This window comes from Rhipicephalus microplus, chromosome X, assembly GCF_043290135.1.
Source record: "Rhipicephalus microplus isolate Deutch F79 chromosome X, USDA_Rmic, whole genome shotgun sequence".
Taxonomy (NCBI): Eukaryota; Metazoa; Arthropoda; class Arachnida; order Ixodida; family Ixodidae; genus Rhipicephalus; species Rhipicephalus microplus.
Genome location: NC_134710.1, coordinates 407142620 through 407158587, shown reverse-complemented (window position 1 = coordinate 407158587; position 15968 = coordinate 407142620). Strand labels below are relative to the sequence as shown.

At 44.3% G+C, this 15968-nt stretch overlaps 1 protein-coding gene across 6 annotated transcripts in view; it reads right to left on the bottom strand.

Moving 5' to 3' along the window:
- Window positions 1-14081: 14081 nt before the first annotated feature.
- LOC119160964 (FK506-binding protein 15) overlaps window positions 14082-15968 on the bottom strand; it is a 290382-nt gene continuing 288495 nt past the window's right edge. For 4 of the 6 annotated variants that reach the window (XM_075880249.1, XM_037413250.2, XM_037413253.2 and 1 more), the window contains one exon: window positions 14159-14296. Coding sequence is in view for 2 of the 6 variants with exons in the window: in XM_037413254.2 (XP_037269151.2) it covers window positions 14228-14296 (69 nt within the window). In the remaining 4 variants the exon portion in view is untranslated. Of the gene's footprint in view, window positions 14297-15968 lie in introns of all 6 variants that reach the window. The other 2 variants (XM_037413254.2, XM_037413255.2) reach the window with 1 other exon arrangement.

Here is a 15968-nt window from a genome sequence, read left to right as displayed (position 1 = left end):
AATTATACAAATGCAACGTTGTCATTACTCGTTGCCAAGGCAAGGTATACAAAATATGCGAGTAGTAGTTATTCATGTTCTTTTGCAGAAAAGTATATTTTAGAAGTGCAAAAGTTAGGCGGGGATGCAAATCAATAGTAAATACAGCAATCTAGGTCAACTTAGATCTATTTCAATCCACATCATAAATAGTTGAGTCAATAATACAGCAGTTCAGGTTGATCTAATTTAATTCTATCCAATCCACATCCTAAGTGGCGTGGGCTATGGCTATTATAGGAAACTAAATTATACTCCAGTGGCAGAACCGGCCAGGCTCCTATGTCCTCATTTTGCACAGATGCTGCAAGATGGCACCGCTTCTAGGTTTTCAAGCAGCTTTGACTGTGACGTTGGACTATTTCAGGCTCCTTCAAACTTTCATCCGTGGTTACTTTTAAGGGGTGTGTTTGTTTCGTGGTTCTTCCGAACATCAAACAGCTGACTTGCTCACTGCCTGGCTCAGGGGTTTTATTTTGGCCAGATATACATATATATATATATTTTTTTCACATTTACGGCACGCGTTCAGGAAATTCTGAGTGCGTCTGGTAAATATGTTTACTTATTTTATTTGGAGCACCCGTTTTTTTTTTACCACTCGAGGGCTTGTTTCCAGGGCACAGAGTTTTCTAAGGAGACGTGGTGGTCATGGAATTCGCTTTTAGTCATCATAGAAAACCTGGAAAAGTCAGGGAAATTAGAAATATCAAATTGGTAGACACCCAGTATGGATCATATCGGTCGTCAGCTATGCTCATGTGCATGCTTCGTCGTCGCACTGTCTGAAGTGTTTAGCGTTATTGAAGAATGTTCGGGTAATCATCGGCGAGTTCATCCCACAGCTCACTCGCGTCGCATTTTTCACTGTTGTAGCGTTCCTTTCGTTCAACCACCAGGAAAAAAGCTAGAAAACAGCCATGGCGCGCAGTTAAAGCTTCCTGATGAAAACGTAACAGCGCTAACGAGGTGCAGCCTGACGCCGCATGACTGACGCAAAAACAAGTACCAGGCGATGGCGATAAGGTTATCGCATATTTGAATAGGGCGGGCAAATAAAGAAAAAAATGCCGGCGTTCTGATGATGGTGATAGTGGTAGGTATGAAGCCAAGCATTATTTTTACAGACACAAGTAACTTTTTAAAATACCTGTTTGTTATTTTGAAGTGCTGTAGAGATTCTGTGATATTCGGTATTCTGAAATTCTTAGCAGTGAAATATTGTCGCAATTGACCAATGGACATTTGGAGAAGAATTTTCGAAAAGCTCTTGTGAAGAGGATTTTAGAAGGGGATTTCGAAGGAGTTTGACTGCACATAGCCTGTTCCTAGTCCGCTAGACTTCACTGATCCTCCAAGCTTTGTGCTACAACTTTACCTAGCATATTCCTTAATTGTTTTTCCAGTGGTTGGGGCACGCCAATACCGCATGCTGAAAAGAAAAGAAAATGCACCAGATGTCCAGTGGGCTAAGTATACATGCGAGATACACTGGGACAAAATGTGTGTATATGCTCTGCCTACGTTGCCTTGCTACAACAAAAAGTTTTTTGTACGTGTTTTGCTATCGGCTGTAGAAGTGCAGTTTCTCACAACTTGGATTTCATCGTTCATTCTGGTATTTTGAGTGTATATGATCAGAGCGAAATATAAAGGTCTCCTTTCTGTTTCCTTCTGACAGTGTAAAAAAGATAGGTATACTTGGTGTAAAAGCGCGATGGTTAGCTTTCGCCATGTGTTGTCGCATCCATAGCATCACCCGCAGTGCTAGTGCGTGTCTGTTTGCTAATTTTGGAGTACAGGCTCTGAGCCATGCCCCCCCCCCCCCCACTCACACAGGTAGCAGAAAAACGCGTGCCTTTCCAACCTAAAGACCACCATGTCACATTTTTTCGACTGTCTTTTGTTACGGAGTTGTGTGTAGATATTGTGTGTGTGTGTGTATATATATAGTTGTGTGTGTGCATACACTGGTCGGGACTCTGTTAAATTAACTTTTTTACTTGTGTATTTAGAAACATGGGACTGTGAGAAATTGACAGGGTTCTTGCATTGCAGGGTTCTTGATTGATGCAGTATAATAGTTGTCACTTTAGTTAGTCATGCATCTCTTTTGTTCACTTAGCCCGTTTTTGAAGTTCATTGCAACCACTAAGCAAAACTCAAACCTTTGCCCACTCCCTGTGTCCCCTTGAGCAGAGCTCTCTCAACTGCGTAGCGGCTGTTGCTGTAGAAGGGAGTGGAAGGTTGGTTGCTCGGTGTCCGTATTGTCTTGTCTTGGCTACTGCTGCTTGTAAAGGATGGAGACCGGCGCCTTTCGATACGTTCAACAACTCCACTTTATGTACAGAAACTTATGTACATATTTACAAGACACTTTCACCGTTGGAACCGTCGCATGTTGCCTCAGCAGAGCCGATAGTGCAGAGCACTCTTCGCTGCGACCAGAACGACCGTGAGGACTCGGGAGCCAAGTTTTAACCCCTCGGTTGCCCCTCCCGATTCTCCTCACGGCCAACCAAAGCAATTCAGTCCATTTATTGGACATACTAAACACTTGTTGCCGTCCTCTCCTCTCGCTCTCTTCTTCCAGCACTCGACCGCTCGGTCGGAGAGAGAAAGACGAAAGGACCGGCCTGCACACTACGTTCCGCGAACTTTGCGAACGCACACAATGGTGGCGCCGTTCGGCTGCGGGGTTCCTGCCATTACTGCGAGATGACTACGCTGTCCAGCATGACAGCCGTCGCACGGACTCTAATCCTGATGGATGGGTACACTGTCCTCACGTCGCTCGCCGGCAATCCGCTGGCCGGGGACCATCTAGCTGGTTGTCAAACGTGGCGACCGACCGCGGTCTTCTTGCCAGAATAGGCTTCCTAACGCGGGGATTATCGTCTCCCGAGAATCAGCTCTTTGGGAAGCGCGCCCTTTTGCGACAAAGAAGACTCACCCCCATGGCATGAGACGCGACCTTACACACTAGTTCACACAGTTCTTGAATATTTTTTTTAATCTTTTACTGCGGCGTTAAGACCTACACGTATGTCCGAAACTTTCTGGTGGAACGTACAGCAACTGTGGGCATCTGGAACATCCGCAGCAAAAGCTTCCAACTACCTAAAAGAGGTACGCCAGAGGGTTCGGTCATGTCACCGCTACTGTTCAACGTGGCCTTGATCAATCTGCCTAAGGTTCTCGATAAAATACCAGATGTACGGCAGCTCTGGACCAAGGCTTCGAGCATCGGGAGACAACCGAGCTGCTTACAAGATGCCGTAAACACCATCGAAAGGTATCTCCGACACTGCGGCATCAACTGTGCCCCCGAGAAGTCTGAGCACCTTGTACTCAAAGCAAGAACGAGAGGCAGGCCTCCCATATACGAAGATCCTGACCCTTGCGTCACCTTCAACGGGACAATTATTCCGAAAGTTGATACGCTACGGGTGTACGGACTTCACATACACAAAGATGGATCGGGAGCGGCCACCATACCGAGACTCCAGAGAACTCTCTCGCAGCTCACGCACCTCGTCAAGAGGATCGCAAACCAACGCAATGGGCTTAAAGAACACGACACCCTACGAATAATGGAAGCTCTGCTCACCAGCCGCATCACGTACGGCACGCCATACTTCTGTTTAAAAACTTCGGAAATAGAAAAACTTAATATTATGATAAGAAAGGCAACCAAAGCCGCCATGGGATTACCACCCATGGCTTCTACTTCACAACTTCTTAATATGGGTGTCAACAACACGTGGCAAGAGCTCGCGGAGGCACACTAGAACAGCCAACTGAAACGACTCAAGATAACGCCCACGGTGAGGTCGGTACTCCGGTATCTCAACTACAGCGAATCGGATGCAGACTGAAAAAAAAAAAGGTACTCGCTCGCTAGATTCCGTGCCAACCTGTTGTGCCCTCGCGATCTCCGATGACAGCGAAGCTCTGGCCGACTGGGTTGGTCTTACGCCATCTCCTGCAGCCGGTCCTCTACGACGACGTCAGAGCAGCTCTGGCCGACTGGATTAGCCTTACGCCATCTCCTGTCACCGACAAGAGCTCTCGCAAGTGGTGCCCCGTCCTCGGACTCCTGTGAGCGTTTTTCCATCTTTCTTAACTCTCTTATGTCGTCGCTCGCTGTCCTAGCGCATCTCTCTAACTCGATCTACACCTTTAATCCTATCCTTTTAATCCCTCCTCACCCCCATCCCTTGTGAGCTACTGTTGAGGTGTCGCACGCTGATGCAGACAGTTACGGGGCTCACTTAAATGCGAAGCATTTCTAAGCGAACTTCGGCGACTTCGAGCGTATCTATCTATCTATCTATCTATCTATCTATCTATCTATCTATCTATCTATCTATCTATCTATCTATCTATCTATCTATCTATCTATCTAGCCGCATACGACTTTTAGCTCTCCTGGCCGTTTCGATTATGGTATCGATACCAAACTTGGTATCGCATACCATGACTGCATGACGAGCATATTTGGCTAGTCATCACATGAAAATCATGACATGTATGTCATGAACGCCATGATTTACATTTCATGGTCCTGCTGTTCTTGCGGCGGTTTCGTTCACCTGACATGTTCCGGAACTGATATAATAGAAAATGATTTCATGACGAACACAAGCGACAGACCCTGACGTGAAAATTATGACACGTGTGTCATTTAACAACATGACTACATGCCACGCTCATGATGCGCTCACGACCGTTTCACTAGCGTCACTCATTTAGGATACATGAATGGGACACGAAGGTATGCGAGTGGGGCAAACATGATAATCATGAGATGCGTGTCATGTAATAACGTGGCTACACGTCACGCTCATGATGCGCTGGCCGCGGTTTCGCTAGCGTCACATATATACCAAATTTGGTATTAGGGTACATGAATGGATGACGAAGGTATGGGAGTGGTGCAAACATGGTATCATGAGATGTGTGTACATGACTACATGCCACAGTCAAGGCACCAATACATTTCGACATGACCCGGCGCGCGTGCGCACCAGCATTCGTTGCGTCTCGTCACACCGGCGTTGCCACGCCATGGAGGCGCCGGTCCTGTATACTCGCAGGCGTGCGCCGCACTGAGTTGATTCGACGCATGCGCGTTTCAGCACGTCCGGCGTCCCTCTGTCAAAAAAATATGCAGACGCAGTGCTATCTGGGTAGCACACCGGCACAAAATGCAGCATGGTGCATTTCGCGCCGGTTGCCGTCATGCTGGGCTATAGTGATGCCTTACCGACGGACGCTGATCGCACCGGTCGCGCCTGGCGCCAGACTATAGAATGCTCACGTTGTGCTAACGTAGCGTCGCTGTGCCCAGCGTGCGCACGCGTCAACGTTACGTTGTAATATATTGGGCCCTTCATGATGCGTTCACGGCCGTTTCGCTAGCTCTACATATACTAAATTTGATGTTACATGACGTCAATGGTTGACGAAGTAGCTCAACAAATTTAGTATCATGTGACGTGAATAGATGAAGGTAAACGACACATACAAACATCATAATTAGACACGGAAGTCATGTACGGCATAATTTACCTACACCTCGTAACGTTGTGCTCTTTTTGAAGTGACATATATCCACCTTCCTCATTCGTGCTGCGCATATCATCGTTTCCCACAGTACGTGAGATCTGCCAATTTTTTTCTTCTTTTCCCTCTTATAACCACAATGTGTAGACCAGAAAATGCGCATCCCGGTGGACGTTCGAGAGTCCTTGTCCATCGTGCCTATCCCACGCAACATACACGCCACATTCCACAAAGGTAGACGAAAGGCTAGAGCCGAACATTTTCAACAGAAGTTCAGACAAGACCCAAACGCCCGCTGTACCGACGCTCGACCCTAGAGGACCAGCGTGCCCTAGTGGCCCGAGCGCGTGCTGCAGCAGAAGCCACAGGGGTCCCGGACTAGGGACTCCTCCTAGATTTTGTAAGGGGCCGGCCCTTAAAGCCGTCCCCAACTCTCTCCTGTCATCTGAGTGAATAAAGTTTACTACCTACCTACCGACGCGGCCAAGTACCCCCGTAGAAACGCGTATCCTATCAGCGTCGTCAACTCTCAAGGCCGAGAGTTAGCGTCGGCCACAGTCGAGGCACGCAACTCAGACGCAGCGGAAGAAGCGGCAATCGCTCTCGCCACCGCCACATGTAAAGACGCCGGGGTGATCTTCACTGACTCGCAATTAGCCGCTTGCCGGAATTATGTGAAGGGCCACGTCTCAGCCGACGCAGTTAACATCCTGCAGCGGCAAAGCTCTCCACTTCTATATATAGGTTCCTGGACACGAGGGTCTACAGGGAAATGAAGCGGTTCACGCTGCTGCCCACGAGCACGTCAGCCGGGCTGCCCTGGGACCAAAGGATACCCGATCCGTGGCTGCAGAGATGGAGGTAGTAGAAAACACCTACTCGTCGCTATTTCAACACTACAAACTGGAGCGACGGGTGTACACTCCACCATCCAAGACTAACCAAAAAAGAGGGCGTGATTTTCAGACGCCTACAAATCAATACTTACATACATGGCATATTAATGCACCGCCTCTACCCAACAACACATGGTTACATGTGCCCGCTCTGCAGCGTATCAGACACCCTGGCACACTTGCTCCTGAAATGCCAGTGCTATGCTAACCACGACGTGCAACTGGAGCGGTACCAAGCCTCAAGAATAAACGACAACTACCTAATGGAAACTCGGGAGGCCAAGCTCGTCCTCGAGGACCTGGAAGACCAGCGACAACTCGTTGCCAGGGTCAAGAGGGCAGTCGAAGCCAGAGGGTTCCTGGACTAGGGAACCCTCCCACCTTAGGGTGACACCATGGACCTCGGTCGGAACACTGTTTTCTAAATAAACGTTTATTTCTCTCTCTCTACCGCTAAATTAAGATCCATAGCGGCCATGCGCACTGTCAGATTTTAAAGCACTATAAACACCATAATAAAATCAGTACCAAGAGTAAGCAGAGAAAGCAGTTTTTGTAGAAAGTCCTGTGCGCCTAGTTGGAGTCCACAATAACACAAGAGAACCTGGAGTAAAGGAAACTTGGCGATGATGTGAGTTGTAACGCTGCCGATAGTAATCTTGCGATGCTAAAATGCACTGATGAGCAACTTCTCATGCTTTAATTGCGAGCTCTGGTGATAGCATCACAGGCGTATTCAGTCTTCAAGTTGACAGCCGTCAGAAAGATGGGGTCAAAAGGTAAAGTTAGATCACGGCCAAACATGAGATAGAAAGGTGAAAAACCAGCTTCATCGTGGCGTGAGGAATTATAGGCAAACCTAACGAAGAGCAATGCGACGTCACACTCCTGGTGGTCGGATGATATGTTAATAGCGATCATATCAGCTGAAGTCCGGTTGAATAGTTCAGTCAGTCAGTTTGCAGGTGGTAGGCTGTTGTAAATTTACGTTTTGTCTCGCTGGAGCGAAAAAGTGGTTGGAGGAACCCGGCAGGACTCAGTTTTTTCCAGCACTGACACTGCATGGTCGCATGAGGCGACGTAGCTGCAGACCGAGCGATAAAGACTGGGCCAGTAAAATCGACGCTGTACACGGTCATACGTCCGAGACAGTCCTAGGTGACCGGCAGTGGGAGCGTCATAGAGCTGGCCAATCTCGCTCGCACGTAAGTGGGAAGGTACCACAAGGAGCAGTTTGTGTCCATCAGGGCAGATGTAACAGTACAATGTGCCAACCTTAAGCACGAACAATCGAGTAGACTGATCGGGTGCCGCAGATTGAAGCTTTTCGATGATGTTACTTAAGAAAGGATCTCAGCGCTGTTCCACACGGATGCTGCTTAAAGCGGAGAGCACACACATGGCGCTTATCGAACACCTCAGGTGGGTCCATTGGATTAAGAGATTAGCAGTCAGCGTCATAGTGTAAATGGCCAGATTTGTAGGACACTGAGTAGCTATACTCTTGTAGCCGTAGGGCCCATCGACGGAGGCGCCAATTGCATTATTGCTTAACTATATGCCCAAATATATGTATTTGTTATCTCTAGCGTACCGTGCATCCTAAGCTCACTACCTTCATTATCAAAAATAATGTCTGCTTTTTCCTTACTGAATCAGAAATCTAACCTATCTCCCTTATTACCACAGATTAATCTCTGCAAATCTTCCGTGTTGTCGGCCATCAGCACTACAACATCTTCGTACATCAATGCTGGTAGTGTCTGTACAATGAGTTTTTCTTGTTTGACGAAAAAGAGGCTGAAGCCAAGTTTACTCCGCTCTGATTTAGCCTCTACTCCTTGTAGGTACGTACATCATGAATAACAAGGGTGACAGAGGACACCCTTGCCTAAGCCCCCATTTTATTTTTGTGGGCTCGGATGCCTGTTTTTCCCATTTTATAACTACCTTGTTACTTTTAAAGATGTCTTTTAAAAGATTAGCGACTCCGTTTTTCACACCTAGTGTGTCCAGTACTCCCCACAAGTCCTCTTAAACCACGGTATAATCGTAAGCTCCCCTGATATCCAAAAATGCTAGCCACAGCTAGGGGCCTGAGTTCGTTTACTGCTATTTCGATGCACAGCGTCAGAGAGAACAGATTGCCTTCTAACATGCTTTGTTTACGAAACCCATTTTGCAGTTTCCCCAGCACCCCCTCATCTTTTATCTATGTACGTCTTTCCTTTATAATCTGCATCGCCTGCCTGTAGACCACTGACATGTCACTGTTATAGGACGGTAGTTGTTTATGTCAGCTTTGTCCCCCTTTCCTTATTAGATCATGCTCATCCAGCTAAGTTTCCATCCATCGGTAACTTCACCATCGATTATTGTTCTGCCCGCTGCCTCGCTCAGTCTGCTTAGAATTGGGACCCAACGTCTTTATCAGCATAATTGGGATGCCGTCAGGGCCTGTTGATGTAATACTAGGAACCCTCTTCTCATCCCTTTCCCACCCTCGTTGTAAAAATGGAGCCACTGCACAACTTGATCCATCCTTGTCTATTAAGGTGCATAAGGAACTTCCTTGTTGAAAATTTTCTGTCACCCTTGCTTTTATATTCAAAAGCTTCGTCCCCTTCTAGCCTAATACCTTGAGCTGTAGTTATACCTCTGCTCTAGGCTTGTCTCCTTTCTTAGGGAGTTTAGATGGTTCCAAAACTTTGCAGCTGCCTTTCTTTCCTTTTTATGTACTTCTGCCAGCCACTGAGCACCCTTTCTTCTAATCTTTTCATTGATCAGGAGGGATGCTTGGACCCCTTCAACTTAGAAAGATATCCCATTTCTTTCAACAGCATCTATCAGTTCACCTCACTGCTAGGCACGTCTGTGTTCCCTAGAGGCTTCCCGACGTTTTGCTATGGCTCTCTTCTTCATCCCACCATATTTTGGGTTTCTTTCTGGAACCCAGATTAAAAGCTCCCTCTCCCAGTAGCCGGGTGCGTGAGGCGATACTCGCTGGTTGTGCTGGGGAGCGTGGCGATTGGGACGGCCAGAGAGAAACCCGCCGCGGGCTAGAGTACACAAGTGCGCGCAGGTGCATCTAGCCCGGCCGTGGTACGACGTTTGTGGAGTCGCCCCTCTGCATACCCTTTACCGGAAAGTGAGCCCACTGTCGCCTTCTGGTACACTGTAGCCGGGACCACTGAAAAAGCATTAACAGAAGTGCCCCCCGGAAGTCTGCTGGAGTAGGCCGATATTGCAATTCACGTACTTCGTCGGTTCAAGTACGAAGACCTTTCGGGGTGATGTCACCTTTTTGCGAGTGCTTCAGTCTTCAAAAAATGCAGCAGGTGTTTACAGACTTCCTAGTAAATCTGTGAAAAATTATAAAGGTCATTATAGTGAAGAATATTTGAAGTACAGCATTGAAATGGATAATACTGAAATGCTTGTTCCTTAATTGGAAGAACTGGTCTCGCACCTAACTGCTGTTTTCCCATTCGGTAGCTTCTTCATTAAGTTGCCTACTGCTGTGAATGGAGAAAACCAGAATTTTTTATCACTTAAAACAAAATTTTATGATAGAACTTGCATTATAAGAATTGTTTGATTTCAATTTAGGTGAACACTGATTTTTAATTGGGGCACCACATTGTGCAAAATGAGTCAATCAGGGCCAAAATGCTTTTATAAAATAAATTTTTCTTGAACAATATAAAAATTTCAGTGGTTTTGAATGTAAAAAATACCTCTCGTGAAGTAAGTAACTATTACTTCGATATTTATGCATAGTGCAATACTGCAAAAAAGAATGCTAACATGCAACGTTCCAGTGAAATTCTTCTAAACGTACAATGTAGTAAAATTGCAATAAAGTCATTGAGGTTCGAACAGCATTCACAAATGCCTTTGCTTTATGTAAACCAATTTTCTTGTTGAAACAAGAAAGAATGCTCTCTGGATAAAATTTCTGACATACAACACCCTGATGACTTTCCGTTGAAAACTTCCACGTGACCAAGAATTTTTTTTTCTCTTAAACGTGTTTAGCAGTAAGCTGTTTTTAATGCATTAAGTTAGCATGATTTCTTGGTGATGATCACCAAAAGAGTCAAGACATTTGGAAAGGAACTTGGAATCTGTTTTTGAAAAGGACATCCAAGCTGTTACCAAGAGAAGGGAAAATCTAGGTCAAAGTTTTATTTTTAGATTTTGTACCGACATTTTTCCATGCATGACATCACAAGTTTCTTAGTGTATTTCTCACATTTCGCCAACATTGGCTCAATGAAATTTCATAAAACTTGACACGGCAACTCCACAGCCTATTCAGAGGACAATGTACGTCACTTTTACCTTTAAGATATATGTATGAACGAGTATGCGCTGTGGAACTATATCGATTGGTCATGGCATTCGGTGCGGCAATTTTAAGGTGGCATATTACTTCCAGCGCTTTTCGTCGTGTATTTTCTTAGTTTCCAAGCAACCTCTCACGGTAAGAGAAGTGTTTTGGGTATTGCAAAACCTAGCCCAAAGAAACACCATGTTTATATCTCATAAGAACATGCTGAACAATTCTCTCTTTCTTTTTGCTTCGAATTATAGGAAAAATATTTTAGAAATATTTGATTCGATTAGCACTCACACTTAAATACTCAGACTTTCGCTATTCATACAGCTCTAGTTATGTGTAATGTATAGCAATAAAGTATCAATGTTCTGTACACATCACAAGCAGTGCTTCCCGAACTGCGAAGTTTGTGCCCGGTTTGTTTTGTAAACATGATCAAACTACTTAGCTTCGAAACAATAGATGAGAACTGACATGCCTGCCAAACATGTGAACAAAAGAGAAATTACATTTTCTGTTGATGTGGAGAGTTGTTTCTGTGATAAGCTTGATCGTGGATTATCTACAAACTAAACCAACAACTTTCAAAACACCCACATTCTACATAACAGACGAGCTGAATTCCAGCCTGGCAATGTGTCTGTGCTATTTTGCAGTTTCTATCTTCTGTACACTCAAAACTGAAGGAGCTTGACATGTTGATGAATCGTTACCATCACAGCGTAGGAAGCGGGCTTCATTTTTTTGCAGCAGCTTTGGGAGCAGGAATAATGCGGTTTTGGAGCAGCTTTGCAGTAGTAAAAAGGGAGTTTTGGAGCAGCTCTGGAGCACCAAAAGGTGTGTTTTGGAACATCAAAACTTGGTTTTAGAGCAATTTCTTAGTCACAAACTGTTAATTAGAATTTTTTGCTTTCTGGTAAATAAAAAAAAATAGGTGGTTTTGACTAAGCATGCAATGCTGATCAAGCGACCACACTTACGCCAAATTGATATATATAAAACCTTACAACATTAAAGCTGAAAGCACAGCAACTCAAAGAAAAAAAACCGTGCCTGGTCTTCCTATATAGGAATCTGTAAAATGCGAAAGTGAAATGCATGTGTATTTACAGAGGTATTTGAGCATTTACTGCGCATTGTTTCAGAAACAGCAACAAATTGCAAAGTTGCATTAAGAATGGTAACCAGTTCGAAACTTGCAGCGCACACCTCTAGCAGAAAGCATGCATGAAATTAGCACACGCATCACGCCCACGGCTAACAACTGTCAAAGCTCAACCCTTAAAGCGCGCTGTTCAACAGGAAGAAAAATGCATGAAATGAGTGCGCAAGTATGCACACGACAAGCACAAACAACTGTAACAATTCTTACTTTCTCGTGTGTCAGCAGCGCACTCATTTCGTAAACGTGGCCATCACAGCATGCGAAGCGACCATCGTCCTCTCTCGAAGGTCAGATTGGCGCAGAATGGAGCAATTAGCGCAGTGGTTCCACCCCTGCGCTAAGGTATGATAGATACCCTCGAGGCTGCTACAAACAGCTGTGCGGATCTTTTGCCTAGTCTTCCACATTTGATTTGAACTGCATGAGATGTTTCTGTTTCATGGCAACAGACTAATTGTTAATCTCCGCTTGTGAGATGTGATTCAAGTTCTTCAGGCTTTCTCTATGATGACATCTCTTTCGGCTCGGCAATTAAAAACAATCACACTGCTTTCATTGCAGGGGTCGTCGCAGCCTACTCTACTGCCCCACTCAAAAGAGCGCTTTCAGGAAGGCATATCACTAGCACACGATGCCAGTGATAATAAATCTGCACGCAGGCACTCACCAAGTCAGCTTCCCACACATGAGCATGTGTCATAGGGCATACCTTTCACGAGGGCATACCTTATTGCTTTTAGCCACACCTTTGTCAGATGGTATGTTATTTTGTGGAGCTTTACCGGTGAAACTGATTTTTTTTTTCTGCTTATATGGTCCGAAGGTCTTCATCACCGTGCACGTGCAATGTTAGGTGGTTGCTCAGCAATGGTGCAGCGAACGTTTTGCAACTCCACTGCAGTCTTTATTATCAGCTTTGCTCTCAGAGTCTCATAATGACGTATGAACACAAATGCCACCTTAACAAGATTCATGCATTCTATTCACGTGGCGCAAGATTCATGCATCAACTGAAATACGACATGACCGATTTAATTTGATATGAACGCGGTTGTGTCCTTTGTGTAGCCCACGCGTGTTGAGTGTTGCTCGGTCGATGACAAAACTCGACTAAACTTGGCATTGCACATGTAAATTGCCATTTAAGCACATCTTGGTGGCGCAGATCAGGTTGGCACAGATTGGAGCAATTAGCACAGCACTTCCAACCCTTCCATCAACAGCTGCAGTGGCAGTACAATATTTAGAATGCTTAAAAAACCCAACATTCTTATTTTGCGTAATCTTGTCGTGCAAATAGAAACTGTACATTACATTTTGAACCACAGTGTGTATCGATATCCGCCTCACTACTTGCTTGCCAGGTGAGGAAGAACTCAAGAGCTCCCCATAAATGTCAAGTCCATCGATAAAAAGTGCGCACAACAATGCAAGCGGTGCTGCCCATAATACTAAAAAAAAAAAAAAAAAGCCCTTCCCATTTTCCCGCTGCCCTCGCTCCCTGTGGTGGCTGTAAGGGAGAGACAGGCACCTTTTATGATCGTTCATGTCCTGATGGAAACATAGACATAGTACACGTGTCTGTGCAACCACAACAAATAGGCTGGTTAATGACTCCATATAAAAATCACACCACACAATTATTAAAGAAAAGCTACCAAAAATATACTATCATCATGCTTTTCAAATAAACCAATTTTTCAATAAATGCATTTTGATCTATGAATTATAAATGCCAATTTTTACAAATCGAAAGCTGCCTCTGGTAGCAAAAAAATGACATGCATGTTTACAATACACAGGACTGCTGTCACAACTGTGACAATCTTCAGAGACGTGCTTCTGTCTCATCTCTTACAGAAAATGACACACCAAAGTTTCATTTTAAGAGTTTATCTGAAATGTGTTTGTACATTTAAATATATCAACTGACATAGAATTTGCTGCATACACACCTTAATCTGCAATCCATGTATATATCTGATACGTACCTTGGCACAATATGTCATGAAAAGACTACAGTTTAGACAAGCTTTTATGTTGCTGCCAATAAATTACTGTCTATAGCTAGCACTGACTTGCGCCATCTAAACTGTCCAGAAAAAGCTTTTTTTTAAATAACTGCTTTAGTGAAAAAGTAGTCAAGGAAGTGGTCAAATCACAAGGGTCAGCAAGTAGTAGAACCCAGTAATGCAAGATGTTTTCAATGGCCCAGGCTCAGTTCAACCAATCATCTTCATCATATTCGTCAAAGAGTGGGGGTGGTGGCGGTTGTGGTTTCCATGACTGCAATAGCAAGAAAATAAATTTATTAACACTGAACCCCATCCTATAATGATCATCCTATAATGATCTGAGCTGCTAACGAAAATACACTTGGGAATGCAAAGACAAGATACTGCAAAGTTTTCAGAACAACCAAGCTATGAACAAAAATGGTAGTCTGTTGCTGTACTCTAAATGAGGTAATTAAACTTAACATAAAATGGAAAGCTAGACAATACAAAAAAAAAAATAACAGTAACACAAGATGACTAAGACATGCCTATTTTGTAGGAACTTCACTCTGGCCGTTTAACTAGCACAAGCTGTCAAAGGAAAATTTGAGCCCACAATGTCATGTTAAAAACTAACACAGAACCCCATCCTATAATGATCTCTGTTTTCCTGAGCTGCTTACTAAATTACACTTATGAATGCAAAGACAAAATACTGTAAAGTTTTCAGAACAACCAAGCTATGAACAAAAATGGTCGTCTGTTGCTATACTCTAAACAAGGTAATTAAACCTAACATAAAATGGAAAGCTAGACAATAAAAAAAAACAAGAATAGTAACACAAGATTACTAGGACATGTCTATCTTGTAGGAACTTCACTCTAGCCATTTAACTAGCACGACCTGTCAAGGAACAATTTTTGCCCCCAATGTGATCTTAACAACCAAATTTCAGTTTTACATGCCAAAACCAAATAATATGAGGCATACTGTAGTTTTGGATCCTAGATCATTTCAACCACCTAGGGTTCTTTATTGAGCACATAAATCTAAGACGAATGCTTTTTACATATGAGCTACCTAAAAATGCAGCTGCTGTAGCTAGGAATCAAACCTGTTACCTTAAGGTTACAAGCATGATACCTTAGCCACTAAGCGACCACAGCTTGACACAATTTGATAGAGAAACTGCTATGGTGGCTCAATGATTACGGTGCTTGGCTGCCGACCCAATACCTGCTGGTGATCTTGGCCGTGGCAGTCACATTGCTAGAGGCTCGTGTACTGTGCAGAGATATATGACTATTTCACAATCTTTCAATAACAGCATGTTCACATGTAGGACATACTTCTCAATAAATATATACAGCGGTTCACCAGATATGGTGTGTCGACATGCTACACAAAGCAATGGCAGCTGTAAATAAATGCTGCATCTTCACTTTGATTATTGAGAGCATCATAATTCATTTGTGCAGAACCTCGCCAGTAAATTTTGTGAATTTGAGTACCTATCGTATGAAATGGTTGTGCCATTCTCGTGCCAAAAGAAAATAAGCAGTTCTGGTAAAAAGCACACATGTACTGACATTCAGTTCTATTATAACATCCTGCAGTCAACAGAAGTCAATAAAGAAAGAGAGTGTCCACTTCAGTGAAACAGTAATCGCAGTGCTCGGATACTGACTCGAAAACCGCAGTTTCGATACTGCCCGCAGCGGTCGCATTTCAACAAAGGCGAAATGGTAAAGGCCAGTGTACTGTGCGATTTCAGTGTACATTAAAGAACAAATCGCACAGTGCACATTAAAGAACATTAGATGGTCAAAAGATCTGGAGGCCTCTACTATGGCGTCTATCATTATATCGGGTTTTGGGTTGCAAAACCCCAGATATTATCATTACTATTCAAAGAATAAGTGAGAGGTACATTCTGCGGGATGCAAAAAACCTGTACACC